This window comes from Labrus bergylta, chromosome 1 (assembly GCF_963930695.1).
Source record: "Labrus bergylta chromosome 1, fLabBer1.1, whole genome shotgun sequence".
Classification (NCBI taxonomy): Eukaryota; Metazoa; Chordata; class Actinopteri; order Labriformes; family Labridae; genus Labrus; species Labrus bergylta.
This window is the reverse complement of record NC_089195.1, coordinates 24,956,146-24,975,776: the sequence shown is the minus strand read 5'-3', so window position 1 is coordinate 24,975,776 and position 19,631 is coordinate 24,956,146. Positions and strand designations below refer to the sequence as shown.

General features: G+C 41.8%; 2 protein-coding genes across 12 annotated transcripts in view; one reads left to right on the top strand and one right to left on the bottom strand.

Annotated features, from left to right (window-relative positions):
- The first annotated feature begins 2,819 nt into the window (after positions 1–2,819).
- On the top strand, positions 2,820–7,910 carry hadh (hydroxyacyl-CoA dehydrogenase). Its single transcript, XM_020628593.3, has 8 exons — positions 2,820–3,007; positions 4,317–4,445; positions 4,548–4,705; positions 4,966–5,092; positions 6,421–6,510; positions 6,602–6,674; positions 7,295–7,411; positions 7,558–7,910. Exons 1-8 carry the CDS (start codon positions 2,891–2,893, stop codon positions 7,674–7,676), a joined length of 930 nt encoding a protein of 309 aa, XP_020484249.2. The 5' UTR covers positions 2,820–2,890; the 3' UTR covers positions 7,677–7,910.
- Positions 7,911–9,348: 1,438 nt separating this feature from the next.
- lef1 (lymphoid enhancer-binding factor 1) overlaps positions 9,349–19,631 on the bottom strand; it is a 46,601-nt gene continuing 36,318 nt past the window's right edge. For 2 of the 11 annotated variants that reach the window (XM_065957449.1, XM_020628718.2), the window contains exons 9-11: positions 19,573–19,621; positions 18,900–18,941; positions 9,349–10,829 (exon numbers count right to left, since the gene is read on the bottom strand). In XM_065957449.1, coding sequence (XP_065813521.1) covers positions 18,907–18,941; positions 19,573–19,621 — 84 coding nt within the window. In that variant the 3' untranslated portion in view covers positions 9,349–10,829; positions 18,900–18,906. The remainder of the gene's footprint in view (positions 10,830–18,899; positions 18,942–19,572; positions 19,622–19,631) is intronic. The other 9 variants (XM_065957419.1, XM_020628693.2, XM_065957474.1 and 6 more) reach the window with 8 other exon arrangements.

Genomic DNA, 19,631 nt, shown 5'->3' with positions numbered 1-19,631 from the left:
AACAATGTGATTTGTTATAGCCTGGAAATCAATTAAAAAGTTATAATAAATCTTTTGTCATAATTAAAAAAGTGTTTATAGGAATAAGCCAGAGTTCATTTGAATTGCTGCTCTAGAGTGACTGTTACGTTCACTCCTAAAAGGCTTTATTTATTAAATTAAAGTCAGTATATCAAAGTTAATAGACAAGTAAATAGTGTTATTTTACTGCTGCAGGGGGCATACTAGTGATGTTTATAAGGTACTTTAATCTGGAGAGACAAGTAAATGAATCAAATAAATATTCATTTTACATATGTGACATTGAATTATTGGCAGAGAATCTTTGGTGCTTGAACGCTACAGGTAGGAAGGGTGATCGACAATGTCTGCCCTGAAAGGCAGCAAGATCTATCTCCCCGGTGGAATCCAGACACTGGGGGAGGCGTTAGCTGATGATGTCATCTGGTCGTATGGGATGAAGAAGCTGAACTGTGAAGACTGGGGTTGATGAGAAGATGGAGCAGTGCTGTTGGAGAGACATAACCAGGTGACGAGAACAGCTGATGATTACAGTTTGCCTGGAGGAGTGCATGTGAGAATGAACAATAAAACCTGCATGCAGAATATATAATCTTCCTGGCTAAACTATCACTAGAGCTACATATAATAAACAAGCACTTTGGTCTCTTCAAGCCATACATAATGTATTATCTAGAATTCAGATCAGTTTGAGGGACGTTACCTATTGTCTTATCAAATACTTCTTTACATTCAGAGATAGCCTGTCTGCAGGCTTGGACTTCTGGACTAGCATATTTACAATTAATGTGGATTTTCAACCTTACATCCATCCTTTGTTTTCATTTGTCAGCATGTTACCAGAATCAAAGATCACCATCAGCCCTAAGAAGTTACTCTCTGCAGCAGAAAACCAGGACAATTATTTTTAATGAGACATAGGACATAAAGGCAACTAAGGGAGAGTTTGAAGGTGGTCAGTTGTGAAGTTACAGAGAGTTTATAGCAATCAAGTGATTATTTTGCCGATTTTGAGCCGCTCCAGCAACCCTCCGGTTCCCCAACCCAAGTCCGTATATCTCTACTGAGCTATTGCAGCCCCCAATTGTGCTTATGTAGATACAAGTTTACAAACATCAATATCAAAAGGTGGGTTCATTTTTGTTGGGTAATGACTAATTTTTTATAGTTATATATTTTAGCTCAAACTAATATTATGAACGAGAGACTTTATTAATAGTGACATTCAAAGAAGCATTCAACAAAGGGTAGCCTATCCCAAATAAAAATAAAACTGGTTCTATCTCTGACTGCTGCAATAACGTTAAGATTGAAGTGTTTTAATTGTTCATAGTGTCCTGATTTGGTCTTATTTAGTTTTGTATTTCAGAGTTTAGGTTTCCATGTTTTAATTTCTCCTGTTTATCCTAGTGTTGCTTGTTTCCCTTATGTGTTTTTGTCATAATGTTTCATAGTTTAGTCTTCAGTGTTTCCTGTGTTATTTTGTAATTTCATATCCTTGTGTCCCTCTCTGTTCTCAGTGTTTCATATATTTGTCATTATATATATATATTTTATACATTTGTCCTCAGTGTTTCTTGTCCTTCCTCTGTGTGTTTCCCTCCAGTGTTGATTGCCCTGATTGTCTTCACCTGTGTCGTTGGTCTCACCTGTGTCTGATTACCCCCCATGTCTATTTAGTCTCTGTGTTTCTTGCCCTCTGTGTCAGTTCATTGTTAGTTGTATGTCAGTTGTCAGTTTACTAGTGTCTCCTTGTGCTTTTTCATGGCTCTTTGGTTTTTCGTGTTGGATTTTGATAGTAAGTTTTTGTTTAAAAAAAAAATAGTTTTTGTTATTCTGCACTTGACTCCACACCTCCTTGTTTTCCCACAACCTTGACACATAGTTTTATATCACTGGCAATGGCCCCCTGCATGCAGAAACCCTTCAATATTAGAAGTCTGCTGTTTTTTGTACTTCAGCTCGAGTATTTTGTCCACTGTGAACTGCTAATTGATCATATTTAACCAGCAGACTGAGGAACAGCTTTTTCCCCAGAGCTGTTTCTCTACTGAACTCTACCCCCCGAACTCTGAACTCTGTCTCTCTCTCTCTCTCCCTCTCTCTCTCCGCACCCTGCTGACCCCCCCCCTTTCCCCTGCATATCACCTCACACCCATCATCCCCCCACCACTCCTCCTGGTCACACACACACATCTCTCATCCATCTGTATTATTGTATTATAGTATGTTCATATTATGTCCATATTCTTTATATTATCTGTAAACTAGTATAGCATGCTCACTGCACCTTAATCTGTATATTATTAGTATAGCATGCTCACTGCACCTTAATCTGTATATTATAATCCTAAAAACACACTTATTTTGTAGCATTACTTATTTATAGAATTTATTTATATTTATAGCATCCCATTAATCCAGCCATCCAGATATTCCTAATAATTCACTTTTTTTAGTCTACATCTATAAATTTTGTAATTACTGTACATAGCACAGACTCTTGCACTTTCTGCTTATTTGCACTTCTGGTGAGATGCCAAACCTCATTTCGTTACTCTATACTTGTATATGTGTAATGACAATAAAGTTGAATCTCATCTCATCTCATATTTGCTCAAATAGGTTGTTCAGGTGAGACAATTTTTTTTTTGTTTCTAAAGCTTGTAATAAAAGTCACCTTTGAGTAGGCTATATGGTATTTACTACCATTAAAATGTAACCCCTGAGCAAATATTATTCATAGTATGTGTGTGAAAGGTCATTGAAGAATACCACGTGACCGTCGAGTTTGACCTTCTTCCACTTCGTGTGTGTCCCGGGGCTGTTGTTTCTGTCCTGTAGGCTTCAGACGAGCAGGTCGTTCACGATGGCTTTCTTCACGCACCGAGTCTGCAGAAGCTTTTCGTCTTCGGCTGTCAGAAATGTTGTTATTAAGCACGTAACAATCATCGGAAGTGGACAGATGGGGGCAGGAATTGCACAGGTAGGCGAAGAAACTCCCTTTAGCTCCTTCTTTACTAGCTGTTAGCTTATTTTGTAGCTATTATGAGCTAACTAGCTCACATGATATGAATCAGAGCAGGCGCTACGTGCTTTAAAGTAGCCTATGCATGCTGTATTACCATGTTGTGTCGCCCCAGTATGATCCGCCATTGAAGCTTTTTCATTAAAATAATGAAATAGTTTGTTTTTTTTCCAGACAGTGTTTAGCAGCCAGGTAACCAATCACAGCCACAGCTAACAAGGAAGTATGTGGAGATAAAGTCTTACAACCCCGGTTTTAAAAAGTTGTGTGCAAAAGTTACAAAAAAAAAAAATACAAAGACAAGTTATCAAATGTTGAGAGGAATCCCACAGTCATGAAGAACTAAAGGCTATTTAAAATGCAATGCCAGCAACAACAACAACAAATAAACAGGTGTGACAGGAGTTTCAGTGTTTTGCTGTTTTTCTCTGACGTAACCAGGAAATGTTAAAGGAGGATTCACCTGAGATTCAAAGCAGGGAATGTTTGAAGATCTGAATTTGGCCTCAAGGTGTCCCTGTCACTGTTTGTTTTTTAGTCAAGTGCTAGCCTCAGGATGAGCACTTACTGTCTGCTTCTGAGTTACTTTGCATGTTTGTCGTCCCCACGTCTGTCATACATCACTGTGATTATTCTACATTAAGTTTGAATGGCTGGACAGTAGCGAGGATCTAACAGTCTTATTATGATTATTGACTTTTTCTGAGAAGGATTTTATAAAGATTGGCTTGAGTCTAGCTGTCAGTTATTTTCTGTCATTGTTACTGAGACTTGTTGTTGTTAACACAGTAATGACTGTGTACAGACACCTTTAAGAAAAGAACACCTTTTAATCAAAAATATAATATTATTTATAGAAGACTAAAGAAATCAATATAGAAGTTATAATGGGTCGATTCAGGAAACTTTATTTTGCAGAACATATTCGGTTATAAATATTTGTATGTTGATTTAGTTTACATAAATATATATAACATATTTATTATTTATTTATTCATAATTCAGGATTGAAGAAGGAAGCCTATGCAATTAACTCGAGATTCATCGTCTTCCCACTCCTTTTCAAACATGCAATAAGAAATTGCCTGTTGTCTAATGCACAATGCTTTTGTGGGTTTTTTTTTTTTGTCTTCAGTCAATCAAGATTATTATACTGTATATCTTAAAGGGTAAGGGAGAGCAGTATCTCCTTCTTTGCATCCACCTACACATCACAGACACTGACAACTGCCCTTCTAGTAATCTTGAACTGATTTGCTTCTGAAAGGTCGCTGCACAGACTGGCCACTCGGTGACGCTGGTGGACACAAACGAAGACGTCCTTAAAAAGGCCGTCAAAGGAATCGAAGGGAGCCTCAAAAGAGTGGTGAAGAAGAAGTTTGCTGAGAAACCAGAGGTGAGACAAAGCAGATCAGAGAGGAATACAACTCAAGATGATTTTAAAATGAATATATAAGAGATTAAAATATATTAAATGAATTATGTTCCTGTGTTTCAGGCGGGGGACGAGTTTATCCAGAAAGTTCTGCAGAATGTGTCGACTTCCACAGATGCCGGGGAAGCAGCTCAGACGTCTGATCTCGTCTTGGAAGCCATTGTTGAAAACCTAAAAATCAAACAGGACCTGTTTGGTGTGCTTGACAAGGCAGCACCAGCGTAAGTACCGACGTGTGTCTGTGTCATTTATCAGCTAAAAGTGTCTTTAGAAAGAATGTTTGCAGAAAGAGTTAACACCCAGAAGAGGCTGTCGCTGAACTCTCGGTTTTGGGTGTTATGGTGCAGAGAGTGTGTTGTTGTCAAATACAAGTTTCCTGTTTAAAAACACTCAACGAACTTATTTTTAGTAGTAATACTGGTCTTAACACACTATATTTGGTGCCGTCTTTGACGTTACTATCTTCTGTTCTTTTGTTTAGACACACCATCTTTGCCAGTAACACATCCTCCCTGCCCATATCCGACATCGCCAGCGCCACCAGCAGGCTGGACAGATTTGGTGGCCTTCACTTCTTTAACCCCGTCCCCGTGATGAAGCTTGTAGAGGTAAGGTCTTGCAGCTCATTCACATCCACCTTTCCTTGATTGAGGAAAACAACTTAGAGCCGTAATATGCAAGAAATGTATGTTTTGGAGATTTGATGTTGTCTCACTCGGCTGGAATAAACACAAACAAGGCCTTGAAAGTCAAGTTCACAAGTTTGCTACCACGGAAAAACATCAGGGAAGTGCTTAAACATAGAGAGAAAGTCAGAAAATACACGTCAAGCCAACTCAGACTTCTGGAATTTTGTACCGATTTATATTCTACCCGCCTCTCATGACAGTTGTGGAAGTATTTGGGGCCTTGGTGTAGTCCGCTCAGTTTATTTAGTAATGGAATGGTTTTACAGATGCAACTTTAATACGGTGCAGACTTATTTGAGGTGTCCCATTCATTTCCAACATGTTTGATAACAATGATTTAAGATCTGGATGATGTTGTCTGTACGGGAGCACAGCAGTCAACAAGTGAGAGAGACAGGAGATGGAGCCAGGAGGTCAATGAGACACAATGAAGTCACAATCAAGTGGTTTGAAATCAGTGATTTTAACAGCTCGTGACGCGAGCGTCAGCATTAAAATCAGCCTGATTCTATTGTTTCCTATTGAAGTGTCTTAACTGCCCACGAGTGACGCAGCGCAAATTGGCACGCTGTTTTTGCCTCGACTTCCCGTTTCTACTTTCCTCTCGGTCGCTCGCGTAGACGGACAAGACGGCAAAATATCCTTTTTTTTCGGCTTGTTGACGAGTGTTGTGATTTGAGTCAACAGCTCGTCAATACAAAGCTCCACACATCCGTTTGTCCATCTTAAATACAAAAGCACTTGATGTCATTTCTTTGCAAGTGGGGATACTGAAACTCACAGAGCAGAGAATTCAACATTTAACGGATGCACCCACATGCATTTGTCATACTTGAAAGGCAGCTGCCACCAACAGCTTCACTGCTGTCACTCCAGCGAGCGGACTCACCGCACTCGGATTGTGCACAATGACATGGATTGTAGCTAAATGTATTTAAAACGACTGGTAACCAGCTAAGAGCCGGGCAAAAGTCAACATTTAAAGGAAAGCAATTCACCAAAGACAGAACAACAACAGAAGGAAGAGGAAGAATGTAATCTTTTGCCAAATCTGTTGATCAATGCTGATATATGCGGACAAGTACGTTGAGTATAGAAAAGATACGGACGTTTGACTGAAATTCTATAAATCAAAAGTTATGTTCCTGGGCCAATGGTTGCATTAGTGTGGCCAGTGATCCTGAAAACTATTTTACAAGCCCCGCCTGTACAGCACTGGTAACCACTGAAGTTCTTATCATTTGTAGGTAATTGGAACGCCATCAACGAGCCAAGAGACTTTCGATTCCCTCCTGAACTTCAGCAAAGCGCTTGGAAAAACACCTGTGTCCTGCAAGGTAGGACTTGATTCCCGACTCCTAATAAGTTTGTTGTGTCTTCAAATATATTTGAGAGCCCACTCAGCAGTATCCACATGTCTTTATTCAGGATACACCAGGATTCATTGTGAACCGCCTGCTTGTTCCGTACTTACTCGAAGCTGTCCGCTTGCATGAAAGAGGTATGTACACCCAGCTGCATCACTTAGCAATACTGACTAGCTTTGCTCTCAATAGGTATTCATCCACTTGAATTATTCCATATGTAGCCACATGTTGTCGTGGACTACATAAGGTTTGAATGTTACAGACCATCTCAAGACAGTACTACATTTTGAAGTCGTTGGGAAGGTATTATAGGGTGTTTTAAAATGATTTAATATGAATAAAAAAAGGAAAAGCTTGAGTGCTTTGCCGTGAAACCGCTCAGACAGATCAGGTGAGGCCGATGCCCCCAGGTTAGATTTTTGCATTCAGCATTTGTCTGCTTACTGGACGAGTCTTGTTTGTGGATCAAATGGTTTAAATCTCAAATAAGTGCATTGAATTCTGGGTTGTACCATGCGAGTGTATAGTTTCTGTAATGGGATTATTTACCACAGTGAAGTGCCATTATGTGTTTTATGGTATTTAAGAGTAAACTGAAGAACGGAGGGAATTAAAAGGAGGTGTGCACAGATATTTCTTTGCACTCTCATTCATGTTTAAGCATATAGCATCAAATGTGTCTTCATATTATTGTGTTTTAGGTTAGATTTATTCCTGCAGCCCTTCATGGGTTATCTTTTCTTTTCTTCCTCAGGTCACGGGTCCAAAGAGGACATTGACATCGCCATGAAACTCGGTGCAGGCTATCCAATGGGACCTTTTGAGCTGGCTGACTATGTAGGACTAGACACCATTAAGTTCATCATTGATGGTGAGTAAAACTGTGTGATATAAAACATTGTTAACATGGCATTAAAAAAGTGTGACATCCTGGGATAATCATGAATCTGCTGCATGACGGAGCAATAGTTCTAATTTATACTTCATGAAAAACCCCGCCTCTTCTTGTAATCGCAGGTTGGAGCGAGAAGGACCCCGACAACCCCCTCTTTGCCCAAAGTGAATACCTGAACCGGCTGGTGGGAGAGGGAAAATGCGGCAAAAAGACAGGAGAAGGATTTTACGGCAAAAAGTGATCTACCGTAATTTAAAAATGTATTGTGTGAATAGACGTCCCTCCCTAACCAACGAGAACTTCAACAAATGAGCTTTCCAAGAGAGACTCGTTAGAAAAGTGAAAGGAAAAACAGTCAGTGCCTTTTATATTAAAGGTCGATTTTTATGTGTGTAATTATTATGGACGTCCACTACAACATCTCAGTATTTCAAACTGAACTGATCAAAGCTAATTAAATAGAGATTTTTATGTACTCTGTGTCTGTCATTGTTATGAGTGAAAGGTGTTAATGTTCTTTTTACTTTTCTACTGATGCTGATTGATAACAAAATCATATTAGTTGCTGAACAGAATCATTGCTTGTTGAGCATAAAGGAGCTCTTCAATATGACCTCAGATGATGTACACACTGCTTTGACACACTGCTTTGACACTTACAAAAAACTCCTGAAGTTTTCAGGGTGAGCTGTGTGAACTGAAGCAGCCGAATCTTTCACTCTGACTTTATCCAGAGTTTCTCCTGCAAGCCCCCCCCAAAGTGTTTTTTTCTGAAGGTAGTCCGAGATAGCTGATGTGAGAACACAACAGGCTCTTTTCAAGAGGATTAGAACAGTTTACTTAAATCGTATAAACCTTCAGTGTGACCAAACAAAATGCATCACCCTTCAACATTACAGAGGTGATGAATGACTTCTCATCTGATCTGAAAGATTTAAAACCTGTAGTGTTAACTCATGGTTACTAGCGAGCAGGCTTCTTCTTTAGTGCCTTTGATAGCACCTTGCTGCCCTCGAGGTGCGTTTTCCCACACAACAGTTAATCATTGGCTGGAACTTTTTCCAAGTCCTTAATATACACAAGAACACACTCATTAAAAGACCGACCCTCAGTCCTACTGAGTAAATCAAACAGGTGGACCAATAAGCTGTAAGAGTTGAACAAAAGCGAGACGAGTTTGGACATTTTTATAAAGTCTGTTTTGAGATGGAGCAAGGAGCAATACAGAATAGTAAATATGAAAAAGTTTTATTTTTTATTTTTATTGAAACGTATTCAAGATTTAAACTTTTAACATCAAACGCGTGGCAATTAAGCTCATCTTTAATTCAGTTTTAAGGCAAGAAGCGTTCCTCCTTCAGCAGACAGTAAAAACAGTTTTTGTTCAGATTCTTAAATTTTGGGATTTGTAGAGAAACTGACAGAAACAAGTGTGTCTGTGTGTCTTGATTGGTTTCTTTAGTTCAAAATCTACTTTATACCCACAATGAACACAAGGGGGCGCTGTCTTACCTGAAATAACCGCGTTTTAAAGTCCCAAACCAGATTGGACTGTGAATAGAATTTCCCTTTGATCTTGGCTCTTTAATCAAAACGCTGCTCATCTCAAACAATTCAATAAGGTACTTTTTTTTTTAAATAAAGCTAAAGTCTGTTTACCTGACAGTTCTTTCATAGATGAATCTCACGCTTAAAATCAACTTTTTACCCACTTCTAAAACGGTCGATGAAGGCTTCTTTTTTCATTATCACAATAATTCTGTTTGAATGTAACCCTATGCATTGTGTACATCTCCACAAAGACTCAATGTGTTTGACATTCTTATTCACCACCATTCATCTTTTTTCTGAAATGATGACACCGACGGTTGATCCGGCACTTAAAGCTCTGGTCTTAACCATAACACACGTGATCAAATGCGCCAATGGTGCCTTTTTATTTTTCTTACAAAACAAAACAAAAACATGTTGAAACAGTTCAAATATGACCACTTGGGAAGCAAAATGCTAAACCAAGATGACAGTGACCCGAAATATGATAATAAAAAAAAAAAAAGGAATTCATCAAGTAATACTAAAATAGAGCATTAAAATCAAAATGTTACAGAGATGCTTGCATGGAATAAACAACATGGCTAAAGACCACACTATCAGCTACGAGAGAGAAAAGACAAAAAAAAAAAGGTCCATTGCAATAAAAGAAAGACTGCCAAGTGCTGGGGTAAATATATATATCTGCTTCATTTGTCATGTTTTAGAACAATAAAATATAGGCCTCTGAGCTAGCACTCTCGCCTTTGTCCTAATTTTGCCTGCAAAAATACCAAGAAAATTGACATATCCTGACAGTTTTTAAAAAGTACACATACTGAGCATTATTTTACATCTGAGCAAGACTCGAGGTCACTATTTGTTACAAATAGTTATCAAAAGAAGCCTTAAGTTTCAATTTTCTGCAAGACGCTTCAACAAGAAAAATGGCTTTCCTGTGTCCAAAGCTTATTTTCATATATAACCACTATATAAAAAAAAAACAATATTTAAAATAAAAAAAATCACTAAAATATACACCGAGAAATTGAAACAAGGGTTCAAGATACAAAAAAGCATTCAAAATAAGTCAGTCTAAAACCAAACGCAAATTAAAACATTGATCCTTTTTGCACCGACTGGTCAGCAACAAACTCAAAATGGCGCCTTGAGGACGTTTTTTTTTTATTTATTTATTTATTTTTTAGACAAGATGAGATCCCTCCGTCTTCCTTTAGTGCAGTCTAAAAAGAGGTGTTTGGTCGGTCGGGTGGGAAACCCCAAATGGTCTCAAAAATCCAGGAAGAGAGAGAGAGAAGGGGAAGGGGGAAAAGGTGTTGAGGAAGTGAATGTCGACCTTATGAACTGTACAAACGAACCGAGGTGACAAATAAATTACAATAAACGTAGAAAGAGGTGTTTGGATGGTGCAGTTTGTGCGCACTTTACAAATTGCTGCTGTTTTTCAGTGCAGTGCCTCGGATTGTGGTAAAGCTGATTGTGAAAAGGACAAGATTCAGACATTTAATTGCGGTTTTGTGGATTCTGGGTGAGGACGTGGTTTTGTGAGGGTGCTCCTACTAATCATGATTGTCTTCAGTTCAGTGTCTTTACAGCAGGAGGGGGGTGGGGGGGGGGGGGGGTCAAACAGTGAAGAGTTTTTGGTGGTGGTGGTGGTTGTGACTGTGACTGTGATGGGAATAGGGTTAAGTTGGGGTTGGGATGGGGGGTCCTCTGAGATCTGGAGGCTTGAGTTTGGAGATATTCAGGGTCTTCGTGGAATCTTAACAGGCCTCCATCTCGAGCAGAGGGCCCGTAGCTGCTGCCTTTGCTTTGCATGTGGAGAAGTTGCTACGTTTTCCTCCTGATGGGGAGAAAAAAAACAAAACAAAGAGAGGAACAAAATGAAAACATCAATCACCACACTAAGTATGAAGTAACTGCATCTGTATACAAAGAAAAAAAAAAGCTGCTTTTTCTCATCGGGGGGGGGGGGGAATAATTAGAAACACATCAGTAACACACACCAAAACAGTGGTCGCATTCACGTCACACAAACCAAAACCAGACGCTATCAGGATGACTCATAATGACTCTGAAGTGTCTCACCGCGCAGGCATGCCCCCTCGCTCAGAAAGGGATAAATAACACTGTCATTACATCTGCCTTATCAATGTGTTTTCCTCTGTTTCGTTGTGTTACAGCTGATTGAATTTGAGCCTTCACAGCAGTGTGAAGCTAAAGCTCTGAACTACAGAGGGGTTATAGGTCAGCGACAGGATGTGGGCCGGTCTAGCTTTGATCTGGTTTAACATCGGGGTTGCAGTGACCCAGCTGGCAGTGCTGCTCTCTCTCTCTCTCTCTCTCTCTCTCTCTGCCCTCCCCTGCCTGAATCATTCCTCTCACTCTCTCAGGGCGAAGCGCCTGATTGTGGCACTTCTGGTTGACATTTAGGTTGCCGCCGCAGGTGGGCGATGGGAAAACAAGATGAGGAAATGCTCACCGCACAGGACGACATGCCGCAGTGACCCATTTGGATACAGCAAGCAAGAGTTCATTGTGCTATGTCGGTAGTTATATTGTGAACCAAAGTGTCTCAGGTGCAGATTGAAGCTGCTGCTCCATCCACTTCACAGGACTTCATGAAATTGGCCCCTTTCCCTGACAGGAAAATTGTTTGTCAAGCTGCGAAATGAAGGCGTTCTTCTTCTTCCCCCTCGTGATCCGGGGCGCGAGCTAACATAACAGAGTTAGCTACAGTTATTGACAAGCCGAGGAGGGTTATTTTAGACCCGAGCAGCATCAAATAGAATCTGTGATCAAAGTGGAGAGGCAGAGACAGAGGTGGATGGATGCCTCCTGCGACTCAAAAAGATGGATGTTTTGTGAAGACGAGAAAAAGGGGAAAAGAAACGGTATTAGTTTGCTTTTCCCTTGTGGCAAAGCCAAGAGTGTGTTTTTGTAGGGAAGGAGTCAGCTGAGCCCTGCTGCTCGCTGCATCTTAACACTCTAAAGTCTCAACACACACACACACACACACACACACACACACACACACACACACACACACACACACACACCCCTCTCTGCCGAGTGCTCTACCACATGTGGATAAAAGGGAACGGGACAGAGGCCACCTTTCCCTGAGGAGAGCTGACCCTGAGCACAGATTGAAAGGAGAGAGAGCCCCTGTCGCTTTTATTTACCTCCGCCGCCCTCGCTCTTTTCATCCCAGGATCTCAAAGCGGGCCCGCACCCCCGGCTCTGCACCCTGTTTCCTGGGGAGCATTTTTTCCTTCCCCCAACCACAGACATGAAAAGCACCGGCCTTCCTGCCTGGGGAAGAGGCCTGAGGGGCTGCGGGTGAGGAGTGCGTGCGTGTGTGTGAGTGTGCGTGTGCGTGCGTGCGTGGGTGTGTGTGTGTGTGTGTGTGTGTGTGTGTGCAGGTTTGGTGGTATTAGCAGGAGTGTGTGTGTGTGTGTGTGTGTGCAGGTTTGGTGGTATTAGCAGGAGTGTGTGTGTGTGTGTGTGTGTGCTAGCATGGTGGTTGGTTGTAGGAAGGGGGACCAGGCCAACTCTTCACAAGGTCCAGCCGACACAAACACTGGGATTCAGGAGCAACTTGACCCCTCCTCTCCCCTTCACCTTCCTCCTCCTCCTCCTCCTCCTCCCTCTCTATATTAGTGCTCAGGAATGCCGGCTGGACTTTTTTTTCGCAGGAAATGAAACGCTCCTCTGTTCAGAGGGCTAGCGTAGGTTCAGTCTCCCCTCCTTCTTCTCTCTCCCCCAATTCCTTTCCCTCAACAGGACGGAGGGAGAGGGGGGGTTGGGAGGGAGTCGGACAAGTTCTTGCCCAGCTTTTGAAGTGTGGGAGGTTAAGATAACTGGCACAGCCTCGCGTCTCAATCGCCGCTTTCACCAAATCAAAGCGCCCGCAGCTGGGGCCCGCCTGCCGTATAACCCCCCTAACTTCAAACCCCCCCCCCCCCACACACACACACACACACACACACCTCCTCCTCAGCTCCCTCTCTTTCCCCCCGCACACACAGCTCTGGGGTTTCGTTTGGTGCCATTAAAAAGGAAAACACCGCCGACAAATTACTCTAAAAATAAGCCAAGTTGAGAGAGGTGTCTCCAGCTCTGACTGAGGAGCAGACTTTACCATGGCAGAGAGGAGAGGGGAGGTTTGGAGGAGAAATGAGAGGGAAAGAGTGAAGGACACAGAGAGAGAAGGAGAGAGATTTTTACTTGAGTCATTTTTATCAGGTACATGATTTGGGATAAATGATAATTGTAAGAGCTTGAAGAGGGAGACACGATTAAACGATGTCTGAAAGTGAAAGTGTGTAGTCAGATCATAAGACGGTTGGATCAGTGGTAAATAAGCTCATTTAAAAGTCATCATATGATCAGCTTTATGAACAAGATAAACGTAACTTTTTAATCACGCACTGCAAAAGCATGCACACAGTTTGTGCCAAATGTTGAAAAATCTAAGTTGGACCGAAGAAAAGTGAAAGTTTGGTTCATAATTTGACATTTTGCTTTCTTTTCAAATCAAATTGTGGCCTCTATTTACATTTATTTTAATTTTTTTTTTACTTTTTGGCCTACCATATCTCTTGCCTGTTTGGACTTCTTTCTGAATATACTAGGGAGTTCATGTTATTATTATGGATAGGAATAATGAGCTAACTTAGAGGAAATGGCAGGTCAAAGTTCAGCAACAAAAACATGTTCTCCTACTTTAACAGAAATGAGTTCAAAGGGAAGGCTAATGATCCGTTTCTTTATCCATTCATTTGCCATTTGTTGGTGTATTGACGTTTCGATGCCTATTTGATAACAAAAAAAAAAAAAAAAAAAGTTTTAAGACTAAAGAACAGAGGCCTAGTTTGGTATGTCAAAAGTCAACAAAAGGTCAAATGTCATAAGAAAAACGTGTGAAACAAGAAAAGCAGCTGAAACAAGTGGATGTTCAGCATTTGTAAATTATAAGGACAATCACTGTTTCACCTCATTAGATCACACAGAAACAGAACCAACGTCTCGGTCAGTTATCGGTCTTTTGAGTAGATGAATCTGACATCTTGCAAACACCGTGTGCAAATCCCTCGTTACATCATCATGTTAGTCTGAGTAAGACTAACAGACTTGCGAGCTGTAGAAAAGTATTCGTCCGCACATTTAAATAAGAGTCTGGTGTCGTAGCATGTCTTGGCAGTGACCTTGGCCCGGATCACACAGCGGGCTTTGGCGACACCTTTTCAAAGGAGCCGCCTCTCTACACACCGACAGCAGGGCGGCTCTTAAAGGCAAACGGGAAAAATAAAACAGCAGGCCATTAAAAAAAAAAAACAGCACCTGGAAGACAAAGCAGTGTTTGAAACTCAATGCTTTGCACTGTCAGCACTTTTTTTTTTTTTTCTGCTCGGAGACATTCAACATAAAAGAAATCGACCCTTTAAAAAAAAAAAGCCTTCAAATTTTTAACCTTCAATCATAAGGCGGGCTCAAGAGAGAGAGAGCGTCTTTTCCAGAGGGGCTATCACAAGTCAGTCAGGAGGGGCTGAAACTTAATAAAAAAATAAAAAATAAAGAGAGAGAGGGGAGATGGTGTGGGTGTTACATTTTGGAGAGAAGGGAAGGGTGGGGTCTGATTGGACGAAAGGGGAGGAGGGGAGTTACCAAAATCCCAAAACCTCAGGCATGTGTGGGTGAGACTGGGGGAGTACAGGAGGGGTGTATGAGGAGGAGGAGGGGAGGGGGAGGTAGAGGGAGGCAATGCCCACATCTGAGGCGGCATCGCTGGGGGCCCGGGCAGCCGAAGTCTGGCCGTGTGCCCCCGCACAGCTCAGTCTGAGCCGCTGCAGGCAGGGGGGTGTCAATAGGGAGAGGGAAGGGGGGGGGGGAGTGAGTGCAGATTCAAAGAGCCGGCACAATGACTGCTCCCTCTACTGTGGTCTCGCTTCAAAGGCCTCCACCGCCACTCATATTCTCCGTCAGGACAGAGAGGAGAGGAAGAGGAGGAGCGAGGAAAGAAAGGCAGAAAATGAGTGAAAGAGGAGGGGGAGAAGAAAACGAGCTGAGGGTGAGCTTTTTCCCTCTTTTCACAATAGCCAGGCTTGACTTGAGCGAAATAAAAATAAACACTGCTTCCTTTACACAAACTGTCCTCTTCCCGTCTGTGCCCCCTGCGTTACCTGGAGGCCTTTCATTCATTCACAGATAAGCATCTCACGAGGGGGGGTGTCTTATGAGGTCTATTCCCGAAAAAGAGCCGCAATGCCCGAGGAGCCACATGGGGAGAGGCAGAGGGAGAGAGAGGAAGTGAAGAAGACATCACAAAATTTCCAAGAGACTGGACCCTCATACTGTTACAGCAGCTGGCCAAACCACAAAACAATACACCCATGACCCAATCAAAACAGATTTCAGGCTCTAGTCTAAACAATGGGAGCTATCGCCGCATGTGCTCACATGTAAACAAAAAACTTGAAGAGGGATGTACCCCGCTTGTATTGTTTTTTTTTTCCCCTCTTAAAGCTGTAAAATATGGTTGCCAAACGAGGAGTGAAGACTTGTACTTATAAGTTAAAACCACATACTTAAATTACATCAAGTTTGACATGCTTCCACCCTCTGTAAGTACACAGGCTAAGTGCTGAGAGGGTCCTTTTTTTCCCCCCACAGAGCAGGCTTTGTCAAGGTCAGAGGAGTGAGAAAAAGAGAGAACTGTTTAAGGGCAAACACTTCCGACTTCCTAACTCCACGGAAACATTAGCAGGGGCGTCGCTGTGATTTAAGCCCTGAATAAAATCTCCCCCCTCCAACTCCCACTCCTTACTATATTTCTTCCTTTTTTTTTCTGTGAAGAAATACAGCTTTAAAAACATCCTCTCATCTCCTTTTCGCTTGCTCAGAGCGAGCAAGACCCAGATTTTCTTTTTCTTTTTTTTGGGGGGGGGGGGGGGGGAAATTCGAATTCCAGCCCCAATTATCCCAGGTCACTAATAAGGCGTGGAGGGTGTGGAGGCACTGGGCTGTGCCGCAGTGGCCTGGAGGCTCGGTGGCAAATTGAAACGACTCGGGAAATAGAGGCAGACGCTGAATCTTGCCTAATTGCAGCCGGAGTGTGTGGCTGGCTGCTTGTGTGTGTGTGTGTGTGTGTGTGTGTGTGTGTGTATGTAAGAAATGCAAGCTATGAGGGTCTAAGAGAGAGAGAAGATGAGAGGCAACACATAAATAAAAAAGAACGGGAAATGGGGATGAAATGAGGGACGGAGACTGAAGGCTGAGTGGCAGTTGAGTGAGATTGGGTAAAGTCACGAACTCAAGAGAATGAGGATTTTCTTTCTGGCCCTTTTCTTACCCTCCCTTTTCTTTCCCTAACACGCTCGCACCCTCCACCCTCATCAAAGTCTTGACAGCTGACTTCTGGCTGCACACATCAGAGGGAGCAGAGGAGGAAAGAGAGAGAGAGAGAGAGAGAGAGAGAGAGAGAGAGAGAGAGAGAGAGTAGCAACCAAAGCTGCTGCTCTAGCAACACTTTCTTTCATGTTCTTTGACCAGGGCATGAGGTTAGAAATGACTCTCAGTGTACTGAAATTAAACATAACTAAAGCATGTTCTTTCAAAGTACTTAGATATATTGGATTTTATGAGGTGTTCAAGCTAAATTGACTCATGAAGTCTTTTTCTGTCACAAGAACACCTTCTTAGGAGTCTGAAGAAGTTGACTCATGCAGTTTTATGGCAGTTTGCAAAAAATGTGCAACTCCAAGGCCCAAGGATTTTAAAAGACCATCTTTGTTATGGGTGCCCCCTTGCCCCCCCCCCCCACTGTGGAAAAAATGGCAGTGGCTGAAATGGGAAAAGAAAGCCTCAGGGCATGTATGTGTCTCGGCTAGATAACTATCTCCAAAAAGGCTGTGAATCAGCAGGCTTAGTCAGACAAAAAGGCTAACAGGAAGCAAGAAAGAGAGAAGGAGTAAAAGTGCACATTTCGAGGGCAAAAAAAAACAAAAAAAACTGGGGCTGAGAAGAGACAGAAAACTCTAATTTCACATTGTCAGAGTAATGACTTCTCAGAGAGCTGTTGCAGTGTGGTTAGAGCCAGCTGTGCGGCAGGCCGAGTGTTTGACATGCTAAAGATAACCAAGACAACTGACGTCCAGCCACAAAACATAGCTCGACTGCTCCACTCCTGGTTTGCCTCACAGGCAGAAAAACTCAGTTGAAGCTATAAAATATGTAGATATGAACATGTATCAAGTCAATGTCCACCTAGACTGATGCACTTTACGTTGTTATGCTGAATATTCTTTATTATGACTGCACAATGCTTCTGAGCCTCATTTGTTTGAACTATCAGAAAGAAAGTTGTCCAGATTGTGTCTTCAGTTTTAACAGCAAAACGTCCTTCCAGACGTTCGGTATAGACGAGGCACAGATGGGGTAGAGGCTACTGCAGATGAAAAGAAATAGACAAACGAGTTCATTTAAAGATGTTTTTTTGGCGTCTACACCAAGCTAACCTCAATCCAGCTCTTTGGGATCTGCATAAATTGAGGGCTCGAGGAGTTGTGGCAGTATCCTTGGTATTATGCATATTAGTTTAAGGCTGTCACTGAGAATCAGCAAGGGTGTCCATCCTGCTGCGGCTAGGCGCTGCTAATTATTGGATCAGAGATAAAGTGCTTTTTAGCGCTCGCTCTCTCTGAGCTCTGAAAACCGGGCTGTGGCGAGAACAAAAAAAATAAATAAAGCAAAGAAAAGAAAAGAAAAGCAGCCCAATTTTGAGTTCAGAGAGAGCCACTGGGTCAGGAATCGACCAAGTGGAAAACCTTTGTCTGCTTTAGGGGTGATTTCGACGTAAGACCAGATTTGTGACATCTGCCCGGCTTTTTCTGCAGACGAAAAGGGAGCGGAACAACAGGATGCTGCCAGACTCCGAGGGAGGGAGAGGAAAAGGAGAGAGAGAGAGAGAGAGAGAGGAGGAGATCCAGAGAGAGTAAGAGATAAATGAAATAGAGTTAGCTTTGCCACATATTGGGAGTGCTAATCCTCCTTTTGACATAAAAAAAAAAAAAAAGGACAGGTGAGGGTTTGACACATCATTTAAATCAATATACTTCAACATATCATTCACATGTAAGAAATGACTGCAGAGTGCCTTTGTTATGAAGGCATTATAGACACCCTGGAAACCCCAGATACCGTGAAATCTTATTAAGGTATAGCATCTCATTATGTTCCTGCTAAACAAGCTGCTGAATCCATGCTCTGCCTCACAAAGATGCAGAGACAGACAACACATGTAGTCCATATGGTGCTGAGCTGACATCATAGCATCCCCCAGCAGTGAATAAAAAAAAAAGGTTCTGAGTTTGTAATGCTGTTTTCAGATGTATTATTTAGACCGTTTTTTTTTTTTTTTTTAAAAGACCACAAAGAGAATGAGCTGTCTGATTTATTGAGCTATTTTTCACTCTTTTTTTTGACACTTTTTCAATTAATTATGGAAGAAAAAAAAAGCCATAAACCTCTGACACAACATCAGAACCTTTCATCCAGCCATCGCTTGAAGCTGAAACATTCACTTTCAGCAAACACACACACACACACACACACACACACACACACACACACACACACACACACACACACACGGAAACACAGAGAAAATCCGAGGCCTATTGTGCAGAGGCCACTGAGCAAACTCCACACACAAAGCACAATCCCTCTTCAGGCCTTTAACACCACCGACACAATGACTATGGCGAGGTTAGGGTGGACCTTTTTTAGGATTAGTCTGTGAGTACATACTCTCAAGTCAGTGTTTAGCAGTTTAAAAAAAAAAAAAAAAAAGCTTTGACATGTATTGAACTGATCAGACAGGGGAGGCAGATAGAGGGGGGGTTTGTCTTACCATTTTCTCAGATGTACGCCGTTTTCATTCTCTGGCCTGTACCTGCAGAAAATGGCATCTTTTTTTAACAATTTTGGACGCAGCTTGACGGCATAGATCTTTACCGTACAGATCAAAAAATAATAATAATAAAAAAAAAAAAAGTACTGACATTCTACTTTTAAGATGTAATTCTCAATGGATTAGAGTTGCAGTGCTGAGAGGAGGCTCATAAGCGCAGCTAAACAAGGTCAGCAGAAAGACAGACTGTAGTGCAGCAGGCAAACAAATAGTGCAAAGCCTAGAATTGGTAAGTAGTCGTTAAGAATGGACAGACTAATCCCAAAGTAGGTGTAATGTGCAGAGAAGGGACAAATGGATGGAGGGATGTGCACAAAAATAAAAAAAAGAGTGTGAGCTAACTGAGTGAAGGACTATGCTGCCTGCACAGAATTAAGCCAGCCTACTGAAGCCAGAGAGAGGATAGTAGATCTGTCTAATGTGAGATTGTCAAGGCCTCATGGGAAATCTGTTGTTATTTTAGAGCTTTAAAGAGGGTGCATTTGTAAAAAAAAAAAAAAAAATGCAGTGAAGAAGCTTTGAAGGAAATGGAAAGATGGTGCAACTCACAACTTCGAGATGTAACACAAAAAAAAAAAAGGAAACAAGGAAACTAGTGGGAGTGTGTTCTTACCCGGGGCTGATTCCTGCATCTTCTCCCTCTTCCGCTTCTTCTTCTTTCCCTAAAAAATA